The sequence below is a fragment of the Haematobia irritans genome, chromosome 5 (assembly GCF_050003625.1).
Source record: "Haematobia irritans isolate KBUSLIRL chromosome 5, ASM5000362v1, whole genome shotgun sequence".
NCBI classification, from domain to species: domain Eukaryota; kingdom Metazoa; phylum Arthropoda; class Insecta; order Diptera; family Muscidae; genus Haematobia; species Haematobia irritans.
In genome coordinates, this window is record NC_134401.1 from 16667286 (window position 1) to 16689602 (window position 22317).

Here is a 22317-nt window from a genome sequence, read left to right on the forward strand (position 1 = left end):
GCCACACAACGGCCACTAAAATCCCCGGATCTCAATGTGTGGCACATTTGCGCCTTGGGGATTTTGCAGAGTAAGGTGGACACTAAAAAATACCAAAGTGTCGATCATATCAAGAGGATGCTCCGCTGGGAATGGGTCACGATACCACAGAGGCACTTTCATGCAGCGTGTGATTGCTTTTTAAGCCTTTTGAAGGTAGCCAATATGAACAAATCTAAACTGATTTCGAAATTTGACGCTATTTCCGACTTTTTTCGGTGCTGAACAAAATAACAATTTAAAAAATTATTAAAAAGATATAGAGCTTTACTTTATTGCATCAGGTACCCTGTTTCTTGTTTGCCGTGAAATTTTGAGCTGATCTTGCAATGTCCGCCGTCCATCCGTCCGCCTGTTGAAATCATACTTACATCCGATCGAAATAACCTTTCGGTTTGAAACTACAACCTTGCAGCAAACTCAGGAGATTAGTTCACCCAATAGATATAAGATATAATTCTGACAACATTTTCTATAGAAATAAATTATTGACAAAATTTTCTATAGAAGTAAAATTTTCACAAAGTTTTCTATAGAAATAAAATTTTGACAAAATTTTCTATAGAAGTAAAATTTTGATAAAATTTTCTATAGAAGTAAAATATTGAGAAAATTTTTATAGAAATAAAATGTGACAAAATTTTCTATAAACATAAAATTTTGACAACATTTTCTATCAAAATAAAATTTTGACAACATTTTTTATAAAAATAAAATTTTGAGAAAATTTTCTATAAAAATAAAATTTTGACAAAATTTTCTATAGAAATAAAGTGTTGACAAAATTTTCTACAGAAATAAAATTTTGACAAAATTTTCTATAGAAGTAAAATTTTGACAACATTTTCTATAGAAGTAAAATTTTTACAAAATTTTCTGTAGAAGTAAAATTTTTACAAAATTGTCCATAAAAATAAATTGTTGAAAAAATGTTCGTCAGAAATAAAATGTTGCCAAAATTTTCGTTAGAAATAAAATTTTCTATATAAATATAAATATAAATATAAATATAAATGTTTAAAAATATTTTCTGTAGAAATAATATTTTGACAAAATTTTCGTTAGAAATAAAATCTTGACAAAATTTTTTGTGAAAGCATCTTACAAATGAACCCCATTCCAAAAGCTATGCTTGAAAACTAAATGATCACGGCGAAATGCATATGATTTATGGGACCAAATAAAACTCTCAATTAAGGCATGTTCAAGTATCATTTAATAGTATTTCCTCAACTAAACAAAAATTTTCTTCACGAAGGCTAAACACATGATCTTCACCACCATTATGTCTTCTATGCGTGTAGAAATGTCATTTTGATATATATTTGTATGTTGAAATGCCGGAAGATATCGCCAACATTCCACCTGTTACGGATTTCTTCAGCATATTTAGCTCTAGAGCTTTAATTATCCGAATACGCTGCTTAAAACTATGATGGGTACTTAGCAACTTCTTGAACTATTTCCGCTTCAATTACCCATAATAGATCACTAAGCACACCTACACACACATACAGAGAGAATCTCCCTCTCCAATTGCTACCTATAACATGATCAAAATGATTAAAGTTGATTGGACTTTCAAAAGTTTACAATTACATACACAAAACATACATAGCAAGAACTAACAAATTCCTAAGCACCTTAAGTTATTTTTCTTATTTAACATTAAAATCATAAACAAAACAATTGAGAATTGGCTTGTTAATGTGGAAGAAATGATGAAAAAACAACCACAAAAACACATTGAATACCAAAAAGGCCAAGACATAAGAATAGCCAGGAATATAAAAGCGAAAATTATACTGTGGATTGGATGTTGGCCAAAAGGCAGACGACCGACACAATTCTATTCACAATGGCTAGATGAATGAAGAGATCGAATTAAATGAGGTTTGGTGTTGTTTTTTACCCTCCCCCTTTTTTGTTGAAAACTTAGACACATGAACATCAACAATATGATAACCATTGAAATGGTGATGATTAGATATTAATTAACAATTTTCATAAACATAATCATGGGAATAATAATCATGAGTATTCACATTATAATGGAATAAAAGAATTTTCCTAATTTCACATTGTCCATAAAGTCATGCCACTGACTTCATCTTCATCATTATGAAAGCTAATAATCATGCATTTAGGGTATAAACTTCATTATTATGTATAGTTTGTTTTTTAAACATCATTAACTTCATGTATGATCATATGATCATTTCAAAACAAATGATCATTAATCTCTCTTCGTCTATGACTTTATGAAATTGTTTCTTTTGTTGTTGTTGTTGTTGAATGATCACTGGCTTTGCTATGTTTCTGTTTTTGCCATTGTTTTCTATATATTACAAGTTTTTTTTTTCGTACTCCTATCATGTCTGTTGTTACTATAAAACAATTGCTCTTTAAAGAGCAATTGAGAGTGTGATGCTCTTGAATATTTTTTATTGTCAGTGGTGGTAAGCAAAAAACCGAATTCACCATTAACACCTCCACCATTCATAATCAAAACTGAAAGTGAGTTTCAAAGATTGAGCTAGGTTAGCGGCAACAATTTACCAACAACACTCTTTCTTCTCCATACAAATGAGTTTTAATATGAGAAGCCGTAAACATCATTTTTACCATTGTCCGTAGTTTAAGTAATAATCTAGAAGATCTTCATAGAAATATTGCACAATGGGATGAATTTTACTTAGGGCTAAAATTTCACTTTTCATTAATTTTGATAGTATCCACATTAAATTTTCAGCAAATAATTTGAAACCGTTTTTTTTTAATTCTGTTGAACAAAATAGGAAATAGAGCAAATTCTATTTCCTTCGCCTGACGCGTTAAACCATATAGAGTTTTTTGTTGCACATTTTTAGGCAGTAATGAGTAGAATACAAATAAAAAGTGTCACAGTATGACCAAAACGGTGGCACAAACATGTATAAAGTTTGTCATTTAGAGCACAATAAAAAACATCAGGCCAGTTAACCTGACAAAGGTCATGGAATAGCCGATACCACGATGAAAAGTAAGATCTTCATGCTCGACAGGAATAACTTCGTTTGGATCATACAAGATCTACAGGGATAAACCAGAAACAAATACTTATACCAATTTATGTGTAACCTTCAATACAACAAGTAAATACGGCCGTAAGTACGAGCAGCTTGATCTTATTTACTTTCCACCAAGGAAAGTTATTCTAAAGACTGCCATACACAATGGAATTAGTTGGGTTTTGGTAACACTTGTTGGTGGCAAAGTATTCTAAAACTTCTTAACTTTATCTTCTAATTTTTAAGTTAATCCATATGGATTCTATGTCAGACAGATCTGATCGGATGAATTTTGTTCCTTCATGAGGATCCAGAAATAAAATGTTTGGGGTGTTTTTTTTTATATGGGAGCTATATATAATTATAAATCGATATTGACCAATTCATGCACGATTAATAGAAAACATATACCGATATCTGGAACTAAATTTCAATCGATTTGTTTGAAATTTCTCCAGGAGGCTGAAGAAGTAAAATCTGGGGACTGGGTTTATATGCGGGCTATACATAACTATGGACCGATATGGTCAAATTTTATTTCTAAAGAAAATTTTCTTAAAATTTTATTTTTATAGAAAATGTTCTCAAAATTTTATTTCTATAGAAAATTTTGTCAAATTTATATTTCCATAGAAAATTTTGTAAAATTTTATTTTTATAGAAAATTTTGTCAAAATTTTATTTCTATAGAAAATTTTGTCAAAATTTTATTTCTATAGAAAATTTTGTCAAAATTTTATTTCTATAGAAAATTTTGTCAAAATTTTATTTCTATCGAAAATATTTTCAAAATTTTATTTCTAAAGAAAAATTTGTCAAAATTTTATTTCTATAGAAAATTTTGTCAAAATTTTTCTTTTATTCAATATGTTGTCAAAATTTTATTTCTATAGCAAATTTTGTCAAAATTTTATTTCTATAGAAAATTTTGTCAAAATTTTATTTCTATAGAAAATTTTGTGAAATTTTATTTCTATAGAAAATGTTGTCAAATTTTTATTTCTATAGAAAATTTTGTCAAAATATTTATTACTATAGAAAATATTCTCAAAATGTTATTTCTAAAGGAAAATTTGTCAAAATTTTATTTCTATAGAAAATTTTGTCAAAATTTTATTTCTTTAGAAAATTTTACCAAAATTTTATTTCTATAGAAAATTTTGTCAAAATTTTATTTCTACAGAAAATTTTGTCAAAATTTTATTTCTATAGAAAATTTTGTAAAAATTTTATTTCTAAAGAAAAATTTGTCAACATTTTATTTCTATAGAAAATTTTGTCAAAAATTTTATTGCTATAGAAAATATTTTCAAAATTTTATTTCTAAAGAAAAATTTGTCAAAATTTTATTTCTATAGAAAATTTAGTCAAAATATTATTTTTATAGAAAAATTAGTCAAAATTTTATTTCTATAGAAAATTTTGTCAAAATTTTATTTCTACAGAAAATTTTGTCCAAATTTTATTGCAATAGCAAATTTTGTCAACATTTTATTTCTATAGCAGATTTTGTCAAAATTTTTATTTCTATAGAAAATTTTGTCAAAATTTTAATTCTATAGCAAATTTTGTCAAAATTGTATTTCTAGAGAAAATTTTGTTAACATTTTATTTCTGGAGAAAATTTTCTCAAAATTTTATTTCTATATAAACTTTTCTTAAAATGTTGTTTCTATAGAAAATTTTGTCAAAATTTTATTTGTATAGAACATTTTTTCAAAATTTTATTTCTATAGAAAATGTTGTCAAAATTTTATTTCAATAGAAAATTTTGTCAACATTTTATTTCAATAGAAAATTTTGTCAAAATTTTATTTCTACAGAAAATTTTGTCAAAATTTTATTTCTAGAGAAAATTTTGTCAAAATTTTATTTCTAGTGAAAATTTTGTCAAAATTTTATTTCTAGAGAAAATAAAGTAATCTCTCCCCTTTCTTATATTTTTAATGCCTTTCCCCATATTCGCAATTTTCATCCCACTGTGCCAGAGAATGCATTGTTTCCCCTTTATAGTTGGCCTTAATGTTCCAACCAACTTTTTTCAATTGTATTTCGTTTTCATTTTCATCTTGGTGGAGAGGAGCAACAACAGCAGCAGCAGCTCATCATCATTTGTGAGTTTAGTTTGGAGATGATTTGATTTGAAAACAATATGAATTTACAATACTCTGTGCGCGATTGAACATTGAAATGTTGGCAACTCCAGTTCAAAAATTGCCAGAGTTCTGTTGCTGATCTCGAGCGCTGCTGATGCGGCAGCTGTTGCTAGCGCTGCTACTTAATATTGTTGCTTGTAGCTTAACCCTCGCTTCACGTTTTGGAGGATGAAGATGATGCTGCGATGCTTAAACGGGTAAACTTAAAGTTAAAGCTAACTATCTAACTACTCCTCAGCAGCAAGTGAACGGCAAACAAAGCAGCACTGAAAACGGCATCATCTGTAATTGTTATAAAAAGCAATGCATCGCTGTTTCAAACCCTAATTCAAATCTAACGTGCTGTACAAAACGGTTACCTATCTATCTATCAACCACTAACACACACCTTAAATAAGCGAAAAGAAAAAAATAACCGAAATTTAAATAGAAAAAACTCGCTCCAAAAACCAATTCGTGATTTATAAAAAAAACAGAACAATTCATTGATTTTTTTTAAATCAAATTGAAAGTGTTACAACAACTAAAAACAAAGCAAACTCCACCTTTAACCACCAAAGTGTTGAAATTTAAGATTTTCACATTTAAGTAAAAACCAAAACCAACTCACCATAAAGGATTATTTAACAAAATAGGATTACTCCATAGTTTTTGTTGTGTGACCTACTAATAAAAAATTGACCGATATTTGTTTACCCAACATCATCAACAAAGAAAGTTATTAAAAATTTATTGAATAAATAAAATAAAAATATAATTGTGGATTTTCGTGTGTGTGTGTGTTTCAGTGTTATTTACAAATACGTAACTGGGATTAAATCGAAACGAAGTTTTTGCAGGATTTTTAACGCAGCAAATATGATGTCCCTAAAGCATTTGATTTTAATTGTGAGTATTTCATTCGTACAATCAGAGAATTGTTTAATATAAATAATAATATAATTGAAGAAAAATTATGAAATTTAATATAAAATAGAGATTGTCCTTAAAGTTCCTTTTGAAATCTTTATTTTCTGGAGGAGAAAATTTCAATCATCCAAAAATCGTTAAAAAAATAAAATGTATAGCATGTCATATCAAGGGTGTCTTTTTACACCCACTTATTTTCAGCAGAATTCAGCAGAAGAAAATCGTATTAAACTTGTTTACTAAAAAAATTCAATTAATTTTTAAACACCAACAAAAAAGAGCTCTCAAAAATGTAATATGGAGACCCAATTTATGATAGGTTAGGTTAGGTTAGGTTAGGTTATGTGGTAGCCCGATGTATCAGACTCACTTAGACTATTCAGTCCATTGTGATACTACAGTGATGAACTTCTCTCTTATCACTGAGTGCTGCCCGATTCCATGTTAAGCTCAATGACAAGGGACCTCCCTTTTTATAGCCGAGTCCGAACGGCATTCCACTTTCCAGTGAAACCACTTAGAGGCCACAATTTATGATACGGAAGTAGTACAACTTTGGATCAACTCCAATGAATTTTGCTGTAAGACCTCATAAAGTATATATATGTCGTGGTGAAATTCTGAGTCGATCTAAGCATGTCGGTCCATCTGTTGAAATCACGTTAACTTCCAAACGAAACAAGCTATCGACTTGAAATTTGGCATAAATAGTTGTTATTGATGTAGGTCGGATGGTATTGTTATATTGGCCCACTTTTACGTATAGCCCCCATATAAACCGACCCCCAGATTTGGTTTGCGGAGCCCAAATCAGGGGGTTGAAATTTGGTACGTGGTGTTAGTATATGGTCTCTAACCACCATGCAAGAATTGGTCCATATCGGTCCATAATTATATATAGCCCCAGATTTGAAATCCGGAGCTTCCAAACTTCCAAACGAAACAAGCTATCGACTTGAAACTTGGCGTAAATAGTTGTTATTGATGGAGGTCGAATGGTATTGCAAATGGGCTATATTGGTCCACTTTTACGTATAGCCCCCATATCAACCGATACTCAGGTTTGACCTCCGGAGCCTCTTAGAGAAGCAAATTTCATCCGATCCGGTTGAAATTTGGTACATGGTGTTAGTGTATGGTCTCTAAAGACCATGCAAAAATTGGTCCATTTCGGTCCATAATTATATATAGCCCCCATATCAACCGATACTCAGGTTTGACCTCCGGAGCCTCTTAGAGAAGCAAATTTCATCCGATCCGGTTGAAATTTGGTACGTGGTGTTAGTATATGATCTCTAAGAACCATGCAAGAATTGGTCCATATCGGTCCATAATTATATATAACCCCCATATAAACCGATCCCCAGACTTGAACTCCGGAGCCTCTTGGAGGAGTAAAATCCATCCGATCAGTTTGATATTTTGTACATGGTGTCAGTATATGATCTCTAACAAACACGCAAGAATTGGTCCATATCGGTCCATAATTAAATATAACCCCCATATAAACTGATCCCCAGACTTGACCTCCGGAGCCTTTTGGAGAAGCAAAATTCATCCGATCCGGTTAAAATTTGGTACGTGGTGTTAGTATATGGTCTTTAACAATCATACCAAAATTGCTCCATATCGGTCCATAATTATATATAGCCCCCGATATAAACCGATCCCCAGATTTGACCTCCGGAGTCTTTTGGAGAAGCAAAATTCATCCGATCAGGTTAAAATTTGGTACGTGGTGTTAGTATATGGTCTTTAACAACCATACCAAAATTGCTCCATATCGGCCCATAATCAAATATAGCCCCCATATAAACCAATCCCCAGATTTGGTTTTGGAGCATCTTTTAGGAGCAAATTTCATCCGATTCAGTTGATATTTAGTACATTGTGCTAGTATATGGTCGTTAATAACCATGCCTAACTAAATCCATATCGGTCTATAGTTATATATATAGCCCTCAGATAGACCGATCCTCAATCACACAAAAATTGGTCTATATCGGTTCATAATTATATATATAGCCCCCATATAAAGCGACCCCAATATTTCAATTCTGGCTCTCTAATTAAGGCGCAAAAGTCCACATCGGTTCGTTATTTATTTGTAGACTTACCTATATATACCTTTTTTGTCTAATATATACAACGTATGGACTAAGTTACGATTTAAAAGACTATGTTAAGAAGTTTTAAGATACCTTGCCATTGTGGATGACAGTCTTTATATGATATTGCATAAGTCTTTACATAAGTAATCTTTAGCAATCATTGTTGTCGATAAAGATAAATCTCCAAAATATGATGTTTATATAAAACTGTTTCGTATTAGGTTTTATGTCTTTCTAATAGAAAGTCTTTGCATTTCAATATTGACGAATCAATGCATACTTTTAGGATGATATCCTTATAGATTATATTTGCATACAATTGACAACAATATGTTATGCAATTGCTTAATTCTCAAATGGCTAACACCAAATTTCCTAAGAATAGAATAAAATCTTTTAAGCAATTAGTTCACATGTCTTACTCTTCTTTGATAGCAATTTCGGAATATTTGTTTTTAGGGAGTGGCTATCTAATGGCTATGTTTTGCAATCACTACCAAAAAAATCCCAAATAAATAAACTTCATTAAAATATTTGCACAATAAAATTTACATATATTCGTTTTTGTATATTCCTCTTCATAGAATTGTTATGTGACTTTTGCTCTGAGAGATCTACAAAACCAATGATATCCTTTATTTTTGCTTTTTTTTTGGGGAATACAAAGGACACTTAACATTAAGCTATGACATTTTATGTCATGATTTGTTTAGAAGATTTATGTAGATTTTCTTGTATCTTTGTGTTTTTTGTTTGGGAGGATTTTGGTCATATTTTATGATTATGTCTTCAGCAAAATAGTTACTGTGCTTGCAAAAAAGAAAAAAAAACTTTCTGCATAACCACCATACTGACTTGCCTTAATGTGTGTATGTTTGTGGGTATATAATAGAGGTGTGCACGTGAGTAATAGTTTACTCACGCTCACGCACACTCACGACTGAAAAATCATACTCACGCACACTCACGCACGATATTTTTTTGTAGGACTCACGCTCACGCACACTCACGAAAAGAAAATTTGTACTCACGCACACTCACGCACGAAAACGTCGTGACTCATGAAAAATACCGTGACTTACGAAAAATATCGTGACTCACGAAAAATATCGTGACTCACGAATAATTTTATGATTAATTTACCTTACCGAAGTGTCTGAAAACATGAGCATTATTAAAATCGAGATTGCTATTAAACTCTTAACATCCCAGGTGTCACTAAAATTTTAATTGAATTTAACTCTTAAGCGTTTTATGTTGGAGAGCAGGAATATTTTCGTGAGTGTAATTCTTTACTCACGCACACTCACGAAGATATTATTTTCGTGACTCACGCTCACGCACGACATTTTGGTTTGTTAATCACGCTCACGCACACTCAAGCTGTTGTCATGAGCGTGACTCACGACTCACGCACGAATCACGAAAATGTTCGTGAGTCACGACAATTTCGTGTCACGTGCACACCTCTAGTATATAAGTATGACCAATGCTACCAATACATTTATGTACTTGTTTTTTCTATGGCAAATTATTTAGTAAACTCAAGTAGCCACATTTATATGTAAATGTTAGTGTTTTTCTATGGAGATTTTCATTTTTCATAGTATATCAATGTTATTATTATGGTTATTGTTATAGTTATACAAAATAAATTGCAAGTTTTTATTGTATACTAAAATTAAATAATTGTAATATATGGTATTATTATGTATGTTTTATTTTGATATATATTTTTATTATGACTAGCCATGATATAATTTAGTTTTATAAGAGGAGGTTAATAAGAAACTGCACCATAATAATCAACATCAAGTTGATATTTAATGTTAATGTAAGGTGACATAATATTTTGTCTATAATGTATTCGCATATATTTTCTCAAAATGGTACATCATAATTTCTGCTCATCATATTGCCAGCAAAAAAAAATCGGAAGTTGCTTCACAAACATTTCTTTTTAAGCGCATCCCGGAATACTCCACCAATTTCTTCATTTAGGAAAAGTCTTAGACAATAGCGATTTGGACTTTTAAAATTTTAAATTTTGGACAAATAAACGAATAGAAAAAAACAATTAAAATAAAATTATAAATACGACCTCCGTAGGGATTTGAACCTGTGCTTATTGACTGTTTTGCTTCCATGTTATTTTAAGAAGATTTTACAAATTACGAAAAATTTAAATTTTCTCTTGTGTTTAAATGAGGATAATAAAATAAAATTGATGTTTAAAATGAAAAAAAAAATTAGAAAAATATTTGCTAAAAAATTAATCGCTGGTAAGATTTGTGCCTGAGTCCTAACCTTTTTTTCATAATAATAAAAAAATCAGGAGAAGTAGTTATAATGTTATGCCTTGGTGTCATATTACGATCATATTAGAAATATTTTGATTGACGTTTCGATGCTTCATGTTCAATGGAGTTTGGGACTGAGTATGCTAAGGCCTTCCGTTATGGCGCCAACCCAGGTTCAACACCTGATTGGAACGAAAAAAAAAACAAATTGAAAAAATTAAATAATAAGAAAATAAAAGAGCAAATAAAAAATAAAAAGTTAAATTTGTGGAAAAAATATTTTTTTCTTTTGTTATTTTTTTTTAATTTCTTCATTCAAATGAATTTCCCTGGCACAACTTTCAAAGCAATGCAAATGATCCAAAAAAGGAGTACTTCTATCCTATCCCAACAAAAAAATTTGGAACTTCTTCCAAAGGCACAACTTTAAAAGCATTTCCAGAAGATGCACTCCCAATGATGTTCTTTATTTTAACTACTCAGGAAGTTCTTTTAATTAATTTTTTTATAACTTGGTTTTTTCATACTGTTAATGTATAATTTTAACTTTTTTGTTTCTAATAGGTTAAAAACAGAGTAAGAATTCATAAAATGGTACAAATCATTTAAATTTTGTCGACAAAAATGCTAAATCCAATCTGAAAACATTTTGAATTTTTGAAAAATATTTGAGGTGAAACGTTTCCGACAAGCGTTAGAATCCATTAAAAATTGTAAAAGTTATTTATTTGAACAAATATCACAGATTTTTTTAATTTACACCCAAAGCATTGAATTCGGCTCACACCTAAAGAAATGATTCAAATTCAGTGCAACGGCTGTTGAAATGGAGGACTTCCATCCTATAACAAGCCCATGTTAAATTCATCGCTTCTTCGTCAGTTTTGCACCACTTCGGGATCCAAAAAGAACATTTTCATTACTTTTTTGGCGACGCTTTTTTTGCTGGGATGACAAGCCCATGTAAAATCCCTTGGAGATGATCCACGTTGGCACTACTTCCGCATCACAAATTGGCGATCCAAACTACTTTCTTGGAAGCTCTTTTTTGAATGGGTTGCTAATACTTAGTCCAATTCAATCAATTTGACTGCCACACTGATACAAAAATTGACCTAATATGAAATATTATTATACCCACCATCATAGAATGGTGAAGGGGAAATAATCCACTTGCAATACCTCGAAATATCGATTTTCCACTATATAAAGTATATATATTCTTGACCAGGGTGAAATTCTAAGACGATATACACACAAACAATTTTTTTCTGATTCAATCACGAAATTAATTGATCCAATTAATTTTTAATTGAAATGTCTTCAATCACAGAAATGATAGTATCAATTAAAAAATTAATTGAAGAACAATTAGAAAGATAATTGACCCAATTAAAAAATTAATTGATACTATTATTTTTCTGATTGATTTTTGTTTCAATTAAAAAATTTGTTGAATCAATTAAAATTTTAATTGAATATTTTTTACAACTCAATTAAAATTTTAATTGGAAAAATTTTCGTGAAATTTGTTTGTGTGTAACCACGTCCGTCTGTCTGTCTGTTATAATCACGCTACAGTCTTCAAACCTGGAGCTGTCATGCTGAAATTTTGCATAAACTCGGCTTTTTTCTGCAGGCAGGACATGTTTCGAAGATGGGCTATATCAGTCCAGATTTTGGTATAGCCACCGACTTTCATAGCCCCCATATAGCCCGATCTCCTGTTTTGACTTCTTAGGCTTCTAGACAAAGCAATTTTTTATCCAATTTGCCTGAAATTTAAAATCTAAAGGTGTTTTGGGCCTATAAATAAGTATGCCGAATATGGTGAGTATCGGTCCATGGTTTGGCATAGCCGCCATATAGCCCGACCTCTTTCTGGGCTTCTAGACTCCGCAATTTTTATCCAATTTCCTGAAATACAAAATCTGGAGATATTTTAGGTCCACACATAAGTAAGCCGAATATCGGGCGTAGCTATCCACATGTTGATATAGGCCCCATGTAGCCCGATCTCCCCATATAACTTCTTGAGCATCTAGATACCACAATTTTTGTCCAATTTGCCCGAAATTAAAAATCTGAAGGTATTTTGGGTTCATAAACAAGTGTGCGTAAGATGACTTCTAATTTGACATCTTGGGCTTCTCGACTCCACAATTTTTATCCCATTTGTCTGAAATTGGAAATCTAGAGGTATTTTAGGTCCACACATAAGTCAGCCAAATGTTGGGCATAGCGATCACGGTTGGCACAATTGGTAGAATTCTACCAGAAATGGTAGATTTTTTTACTGGTTGGTAGATTGTTAGAATTGTTTAAGGTTTGGGAGATTTTTCAAAAAATTCTTCGTCTACTAAGAGGTATTTCACAATTTTTCAAAATTTTCTATAAAAATAAAATTTTGACAAAATTTTCTATAGAAATAAAATTTTGACAAAATCTACTATAAAAATAAAATTTTGATTAAATCTTTTATAGAAATACAATTTAGACAAAATTTTCTATAGAAATAAAATTTTGCGAAAAATTTTCTATAGAAATAAAATTTGACAAAATTTTCTATAGAAATAAAATTTAAAATTTTCTATAGAAATACAATTTTGACAAAATTTTCTATAGAAATAAAATTTGAACAAAATTTTTCTATAGAAATAAAATTTGGACAAAATTTTCTATAGAAATAAAATTTGGACAAAATTTTCTATAGCAATAAAATTTTGAGTAAATTTTCTATAGCAATAAAATGTTGACAAATTTTTCTATAGAAATAAAATTTTGACAAAATTTTCTATAGAAATAAAATTTTGAGAAAAATTTCTATAGAAATAAAATTTTGACAAAATTTTCTATAGAAATACAGTTTTTATTGTTGTTTTTGATCTCAGCTTAAAACCATGCATTGACTAAACTACAAGTGTAGCTTAACCAACAGAGGAAAAGTATGCTTGTCAAATTTATGTGGGCAAAGCCCTATAGACTGTAAGATGGTTGGGTGTACAACTGTTTCGGAATTACCACATTCCTCATCAGCATCCTCTACTTGCAGCAAAACTATCAACCAATTATCAGAATAAATTCGGGTAATTCACTCAACTCAAAATGAACCACACTTGAAACTTCGAAAAATTTTGACAAAATTTTCTATAGAAATAAAATGTAAATAAAATTTTCTATAGAAATAAAATTTTGACAAAATTTTCTACAGAAATAAAATTTGGACAAAATTTTCTATAGAAATAAAATTTGGACATAATTTTCTATAGCAATAAAATTTTGCCAAATTTTTCTGTAGAAATAAAATTTGGACAAAATTTTCTATAGAAATAAAATTTGGACAAAATTTTCTATAGCAATAAAATTTTGAGTAAATTTTCTACAGAAATAAAATTTTGAGAAAAATATTTTACAGCAATAAAATTTTGACAAAATTTTCTATAGAAACAAAATTTTGACAAAAATTTCTATAGAATTAAAATTTTGACAAAATTTTCTATAGGAATAAAATTTTGACAAAATTTTCTATAGAAATAAAATTTTTGGCAAAATTTTCTATAGAAATAAAATTGTTGGCAAAATTTTCTATAGAAATAAAATTGCGATAAAATTGTCTATAGAAATAAAATTTTGCGAAAAATTTTCTATAGAAATAAAATGTTGACAAAATATTTTTTTGTATGTTTTGTAGTTTTTTTGGTATGCGATGCCAGTATAAGCCCTGTAATAACCATTCCATACCTCAATGACTCGATCTACCAAAATGCAAAATTTGTAACCTTTTTATACCCCTACAATATTGTCACCATTATCCTTATAACTAATAAAACGACTGAAAGTTGTCAATTGTGTTATGGATATACGAAACAAAAATCATTAAAGTTCAATTCTAAAAACATTTAGACGATTATTTATGCCTGGGGAGTGTATATTACAACATAGAATGGTAACATATGTTAATAAAAAACGTTGTAGTTACCCACTTTTTGCAAGTTCCACAAAACAAAAATCTGCAAAAAGAGGCAAAACAAAGAAAACTTTCCCTTTTACCCATATACAAAAAAAAAAATACGAAAACTCTTGGAAAATCACGTTTTTTAGCTGACTTTAACATATCTATGACATCGATTATTGTTTTTTCACATTTTTGCAGTTACAACATGTATTTATGCTCAAACACACATAGCCAAGGAAGTCCTTTTCTGGAATCCTCCTCACTCTTTCTACAATTGTTCGTCGCCACTCCTCATTTCATTTTGGCACATTGAATGTTCTGTCATTGATGTGCCATAACACATTTGTTTATGTTGTGCAACATTTTTATGGTACGTTTTTCCAATGCGTTTCACAAATACTCCGAGGGTTTTGTGTGAGTAAATGTTGTTTTGTTAGTTTTTCTTCTTCTCTTTTCTTTGTTTCGTTTGTTTTTTTTTTTTTTGCTCTCTTGGTGTTATTTGGCATTATTGCTTTTAGACAATTGTCGTGAAGTTGGGAAAAATAACAAATGTTTTTGTCAGCAGGACATACTTTCGTTCGTTTACTCTCCCATATGTTGTCAATGTAATTTTTATGGCTTATACTTTATGTCCTTTGCAGCTATAGAATGATAGTTTAGAATCGTAAAAGCAACAACTAGAACAACAACAACATCAACAAGAACAATAGCAATAATGACAGCAAGCTGAGCCTGCAAAAGAACAATAGAACCTACTCATGCTCACCAACACCCGCACATATAAGTATCCGTAGCATTTTCAGTACACCAGCTTCAAGGACTATACAAACTTATTGGTATAACAATGTGTGAAATGTGTTTAAAAGTTGCTTTAGTATACTTTTAGGAGTGAGTGTTATTGGTCGAGGTTAAATGAGATTTCATAAATTGTACCATACTTTAGGGAGTCATTAAATTGTATTGCATATGTGTGTGTGTGTGTTAGAGGCCTATATCATTAGATTTTCAAAACATATTCCTTGTTTGTTTATTGCTATCGTCCAACTGTAAATATCAGCTTTAAAGGGAATTGTTTAAATCTATGGAACATTAAGTATTGTTAGGTGGTTTTAAAAATAAATTTCTGAAAATATTGTTTAGAAAATTCACATAACAATAAAATGTCGTCTATTGTTGTTTAATAAAATTTGTTGGAAAATATGCAAATTTTTCAGAATACTGATTTCAGGTTTAGCCTTTATTTTTTCCAAGAAACTAAATTTGCCTTTGGAAAATATATCGACTATTAAGACCCATTAAATACGTATATAATTCAGTTTGACAAAATTTTCTATAGAAATAAAATTTTGACAAAATTTTCTATTGAAATAAAATTTTGACAACATTTTCTATAGAAATAAAGTTTTGACAATATTTTCTATAAAAATGAAATTTTGACAAAATTTTCTATAGAAATAAAATTTTGGTAGATTATTTTTGGCTCGAGTGGCAACCATGATTATGAACCGATATGGACCAACTTTTGTGTGATTGGAGAACGATTATATATAACTATAGACCGATATGGACCAATTCTGCCACGGTTGTTAGAGACCATATACTAACACCATGTACCAAATTTCAACCGGATCGGATGAAATTTGCTACTCTTAACATAGAGGCTCCGCAAGCCAAATCTGGGGATCGGTTTATAAAGGGTATATATATAATTGTGAACCAATGTGGGCCAATTTATGCATGGATGTTAGAGGCCATATACTAACACCACCTTCCAAATTTGAACCGGATCGGATGAATTTTGCTCCTCCAAGAGGCTCAGGAGGTCAAATCTGAAGAACGGTTTATCTGGGAGCTATATATAATTATGGACCGATATGGACCAGTCTGGCACAGTTGTTAGATACCATATACTAACACAATGTTCCAAATTTCAGGAGGATCGGATGAAATTTGCTTCTCTTTGAGGCTCCGCAAGCCAAATCTGGGGATCGGTTTATATGGGAGCTATATATAATTATGGACCGATGTGGACCAATTTTTGCATGGTTGTTAGAGACCATATACCAACACCATGTATTAAATTTCAGCCGGATCGGATGAAATATGCTTCTCTTAGAGGCTCCGCCAGCCAAATCTGAGGGTCCCTTTATATGGGGGCTATACGTAAACGTAGACCGATATGGCCCATTTGCAATACCATCCGACCTACATTAATAACAACTAATTTTGCCAAGTTTCAAGTCGATGGCTTGTTTCGTTCGGAAGTTAGCGTGATTTCAACAGACGGACGGACGGAATTTCGTTCGTCTACAATTTCGGTACGAAGCAAAGTATTTGGTCTTAGGGTGTAGCTTCTTTGGCTCGTAATCAATACCAAAATTCTAAAGGGAAGATTAAAATCGTTGCATCCAAGTTATTATTTTATCAGTGTAGATGAGGAAAATACCTCATTCGTCAAATGTCCATAACCTATAAAATTGTATAAAATTATACTGATATGATTTATAAAATCTGTACGCATATAATCTCCTTTGAATTCCATTAAATACAAAAAATACCTTGAAATTTCATTCTTAAATTCTTAATATTTTAATTTACCATAATTAATTGCTTCATAATAAACATAAATTTTATGCAATGAAATGCATTAATTTATTCCTAGTTGATTGTGTTTTATTTCATTTTGCAACTTTTTCCATTTTCTTTTCGCCTCGTTATGCAAACACTTTGCGAAAATTTCTTGCATTTTCGAAAAAGTAATTGGTTGCCTTGCAAATACTCGCAGTCGAAGTCCATATCCAAGAGGGTGGCATTAAATAAATATTTAAATATAAACAATTTGCATTCCGCCCCATGATGCTATTTGGCTAGAGCTATTGCCGCCATCACCATCTGGTTGTTGTTTAAACTTTCAAGCAAAAAAGATACAGTGAAATTTATTAAGCGTAACGTTATAAATTTCAAAATAAATTGAAAGAGGAAAAAGTATATATGCCAACAATTCTTGGTAGACGTTTATGGTGATAGTCTGTTGTTACACTCACACAAACACATTTCAACTAGCAGAGAGAATGGTGAACTCTCTCTCTCTTGTTTGGATCTAGGCTTAGTTCAATGTTAAAAGACCTCGCTTTTATAGCAGAGTCTGAATAGAGTACCATGGTATTTGCGAGACTACCTAGAGAAGCTTGGAAACAACTAAGAAATGTCACTGCAAAGAAAAACCCAGCAAAAAACGTCGCCAAAAAGTAATGGAAATATTATTTTTCGATCCGGTGCTAAACTGGCGCAGAAGCATTGATTGTCATAGGACAGATGTCCCCCATTTCAACAGCCGTTGCACTGAATTTGCATCTCTTCTTAAGGTGTGATCCCAATACAGTGTATTGGATGGGGTTCTGCAAATTTTGTGATATTTTGCCAACTTATTAAATTTTATAATTTTTATCGCATTTCAAAAATTCGTAACTTTTCTACAAGAAATTAAAAATTGTTATCGACTAAATTTAAATAATTTGTACCATTTTATTAATTCTTACCATGTTTTGAACCTATTTGAAACAAAATAAGTTAAAATTACCCATTATAAAAAGCGAGTCATAAAAATTTGTAACACTAATGCGGTACAGGGTATAAAAAGTTCATGCATTTGTATCCCAGCAAAAAAAGAGCCTCCAAGGAAATAATTTGGATCCCGAATTTGTAATCCGGAAGTAGTACAATCTTGGATCATGTCCAATACATTTTACAGGGACTTGTCATAGGACGGCAGTATTCCATTTCGGATTTTTTGCATTGCTTTAGAAGTTGTGCCTTGGAAGTTCATTGGATGAAGAAATTAAAAAAAAAAAATAAAAAACAATTTTTTTTCTCCAATTTTTGGTACACTTTTATTTTCTTATTGTCTAATTTTTATAAATTGAAAAACTTCTTCACTTTTACCGGGGGTTGAACCTGGGTCTGTAGGCACTGAACGCTTTAGCACACGCAGCCACAAACGCCTTTGAACACGATGCATCAAAACGTCTATTCAAATGTTTGTGATACGAACCTAATATGACAGCACGGCATGGCATTCTAACTACTTCCTGAGATGTTCTTTATTATTATGAATGAAAAAATAAAAAAAACGCTTGTTCACATCTCACCAACGGCAAATCTTTTATTAAATATTTTTCTTCTAAATTATTTTTTTTTATTTTATACATCGTTTTTTTTATTGCAAATTACATATTATCGTAATTTGCAAAACCATCACAAATGAACTTCCATAGAAGTGAAAAAGTCAAACGGCGCAGGTTCAAATCCCAGCGGAGATGATTTTTTTTACATTATTTTTTTATAACCTCCACCATAAAATGTCATTCCGTTTGTAACACTTCGAAATATTGCTCTAAGACCCCATAAGGTATATATATTCTGGTTCGTGGTGAAATTCTGAGTCGATCTAAGCATGTCCGTCCGTCCGTCTGTTTAAATCACGCTAACTTCCGAACGAAACAAGCTATCGATTTGAAACTTGGTACAAGCAGTTGTTATTGATGTAGGTCGGATGGTATTGCAAATGGGCCATATCGGTTCGCTTTTACGTATAGCCCCCATATAAACGGCCCCCAGATTTGGCTTGCGGAGCCTCTAAGAGAAGCATATTTCATCCGATTTGACATGTTGAACATGGGTACATGGTATTGGTATATGGTCTCTAACAACTATGCAAAAATTGGTCCACATCGGTCCATAATTATTATAAAGCCCACATATAAACCAATCCCCAGATTTGACCTCCGGAGCCCGTTCGAAGAAAACAATTCACCCGATCCGGTTGAAATTTGGTACGTGGTGTAAGTAGATGGTCTCTAACAACTATGCAAAAATTTGTCCACATCGGTCCATAATTATATATAGCCCCTATATAAACCGATCCCCCGATTTGGCTTGCGGAGCCTCTAAGAGAAGCAAATTTCATCCGATCGGGCTGAAATTTGGTACGTAGTGTGAGTATATGGTCTCTAACAAATATGCAAAAATTGGTCCACACCGGTCTTAATTATATAAAGCCCCCATATAAACCGATCCCCTGATTTGACTTCCGGAGCTATTGGAGGAGCAAAATTCATCCGACCCGGCTGAAGTTTGGTACGTGGTGAAATTTGGTATATTGCGCCAGTATATGGCCGCTAACAACTATGCCAAAATTGATCCATATCGGTCTATAGTTATAAACAGCCGATCCCCAAAAATTTTGTGAAAATTTTGTCAAAATTTTATCACTATAGAAAATTTTGTCAAAATTTTACTACTATAAAAAATTTTGTCAAAATTTTATTTCTATAGAAAATTTTGTCAAAATTTTATTTCTATAAAAAAATTCTGTCAAAATATTATTACTATACAAAATTTTGTGAAGATTTTATTTCTATAGAAAATTTTGTCAAAATTTTATTACTATACAAAATTTTGCCAAGATTTTATTTCTATAGAAAATTTTGTCAACATTTTATTTCTATAAAAAATTTTGTCAACATTTATTACTATACAAAATTTCGTCAAGATTTTATTTCTATAGAAAATTTTGGCAAAATTTTATTTCTATAGAAAAATTTGTCAAATTTTATTGCTATAGAAAATTTTGTCAAAATTTGATTTCTAGAGAAATTTTTGTCAAAAATTTTGTCAAACTAATTTATTTACGTGTTTAATCGCCCTTTTTTGTTTAATATATACCCCGTATGGACTAACTTACAATTGAGAAGTTTTAAGATGCCTTGCCATGACAAGTGTTACCTCAACCCAAGTAATTCGATTGTGGATGACAGTCTTTAGTACAAGTTTCTATGCAATCCATAGTGGAGTGTAAATAAGATTCGGCCTGGCCAAACTTACGGCCGTATATAAAGGGTGATTCTTTTGAGGTTAGGATTTTCATGCATTAGTATTTGACAGATCACGTGGGATTTCAGACATGGTGTCAAAGAGAAAGATGCTCAGTATGCTTTGACATTTCATCATGAATAGCCGAACGATCTGCCACAACGTCGAATTTTCAGTGAATGGGCCCTAGAAAAGTTGGCAGAAAATCCGCTTTTTTATCGACAAATTTTGTTCAGCGATGAGGCTCATTTCTGGTTGAATGGCTACGTAAATAAGCAAAATTGCCGCATTTGGAGTGAAGAGCAACCAGAAGCCGTTCAAGAACTGCCCATGCATCCCGAAAAATGCACTGTTTGGTGTGGTTTGTACGCTGGTGGAATCATTGGACCGTATTTTTTCAAAGATGCTGTTGGACGCAACGTTACGGTGAATGGCGATCGCTATCGTTCGATGCTAACAAACTTTTTGTTGCCAAAAATGGAAGAACTGAACTTGGTTGACATGTGGTTTCAACAAGATGGCGCTACATGCCACACAGCTCGCGATTCTATGGCCATTTTGAGGGAAAACTTCGGAGAACAATTCATCTCAAGAAATGGACCGGTAAGTTGGCCACCAAGATCATGCGATTTGACGCCTTTAGACTATTTTTTGTGGGGCTACGTCAAGTCTAAAGTCTACAGAAATAAGCCAGCAACTATTCCAGCTTTGGAAGACAACATTTCCGAAGAAATTCGAGTCTTATTTGTTTGTTTCTTTACATGAGAAAATAAATTGCTTTCCTTTTCATGGAAAGGAGCAATCAAGGTGACCAGGTACTTTAAGAGAAAATCATTTAATCGTGTGTCACTTTGTAGGGTTATGGTGATGGGTTTATGGGATTTTTCTTTTTAATTTTTAAAGGTCCCAACTCTGTTCAGCAATTTTTATGGGGAAACATAACTTGGTTGTTATGAATATAGTCATTCGGTCCTCCAAATAATAAATGGTTTTCTTAGAAAAAATATTTGTTTTTAGGGTGTCTATAACATTAAATTGTACAATTAAGCCGGAAAAAAACACAAACAAAATGGAAAAGTCAATGCCGCCCTTAGAATTCCAAGTGAAAATGTTCGTAATCATGAACATCATAATGATGTTAAAAAATAAAAATGTTAGACTTATGCATAGGATACAGCATATCCAGGGGTATACAAAACGTTTTGTTGCATTTCCTTTTTACTCTCAGATTTTTCTGTATTCCTTATGTTTTATAGTAAAGATGGAAAAACGAGAAAAAAGGATGTAGTCTACAAATACTTGCCAAATTTTTCAGAGCGACTAGGAAACTGGCTTTGGTGATCACCTCAAACGTGTCTGAAAAACAAATTTTTTGGATTGGGGCACATATAACATGTTTGCCGCAGCCATGTTATTTTCTCGGAAAATATTATTATTCGAAAAAAAATATGTATGGTGGCAAAATAATCTATATATATGTTTGAGGTGATCATATTCCTTCTCTGCGTGCAAAGTACACAAAAATATTTTTGATTGTTGCGATGAAATATTTTTTTATCTTTTTTGATGTTTCATAAATTTGCTTATCACTAAAATAGCCAAAGTGTTCTATATCCTTGAAAGACAAACTTCCAATCATTGCCAAATAGATATTCTTTGATTTTAAGGTTTCATCTGATTTCATGTTACATGAACCATCCATTTTTTATCCTTTTGGGCTATTGTCACCGAGAAAGTAGGAACAATTTAAGGACCTACCACATTTTTCCTTTGGGGAAATAACTCATCCACAAACAGTTTACCTTACCCTTATGGCCTTGAGGCTTTTGTTGTCTACCCGACCACCTTGGCCAAAAATGTATGGTAGAAAAAAGATACAAAAAACTCCTACGTTAGAAAACAAACTCCTAGACCATGTAAGCATTG

General features: G+C 31.3%; 1 protein-coding gene across 1 annotated transcript in view; it reads left to right on the forward strand.

The window, feature by feature from the left end:
• The first annotated feature begins 5562 nt into the window (after positions 1–5562).
• The window catches only part of Cpr50Cb (Cuticular protein 50Cb), a 61948-nt gene continuing 45193 nt past the window's right edge, over positions 5563–22317 (forward strand). The window contains exon 1 of the mRNA XM_075309581.1: positions 5563–6133. Coding sequence (XP_075165696.1) covers positions 6104–6133 — 30 coding nt within the window. The 5' untranslated portion in view covers positions 5563–6103. The remainder of the gene's footprint in view (positions 6134–22317) is intronic.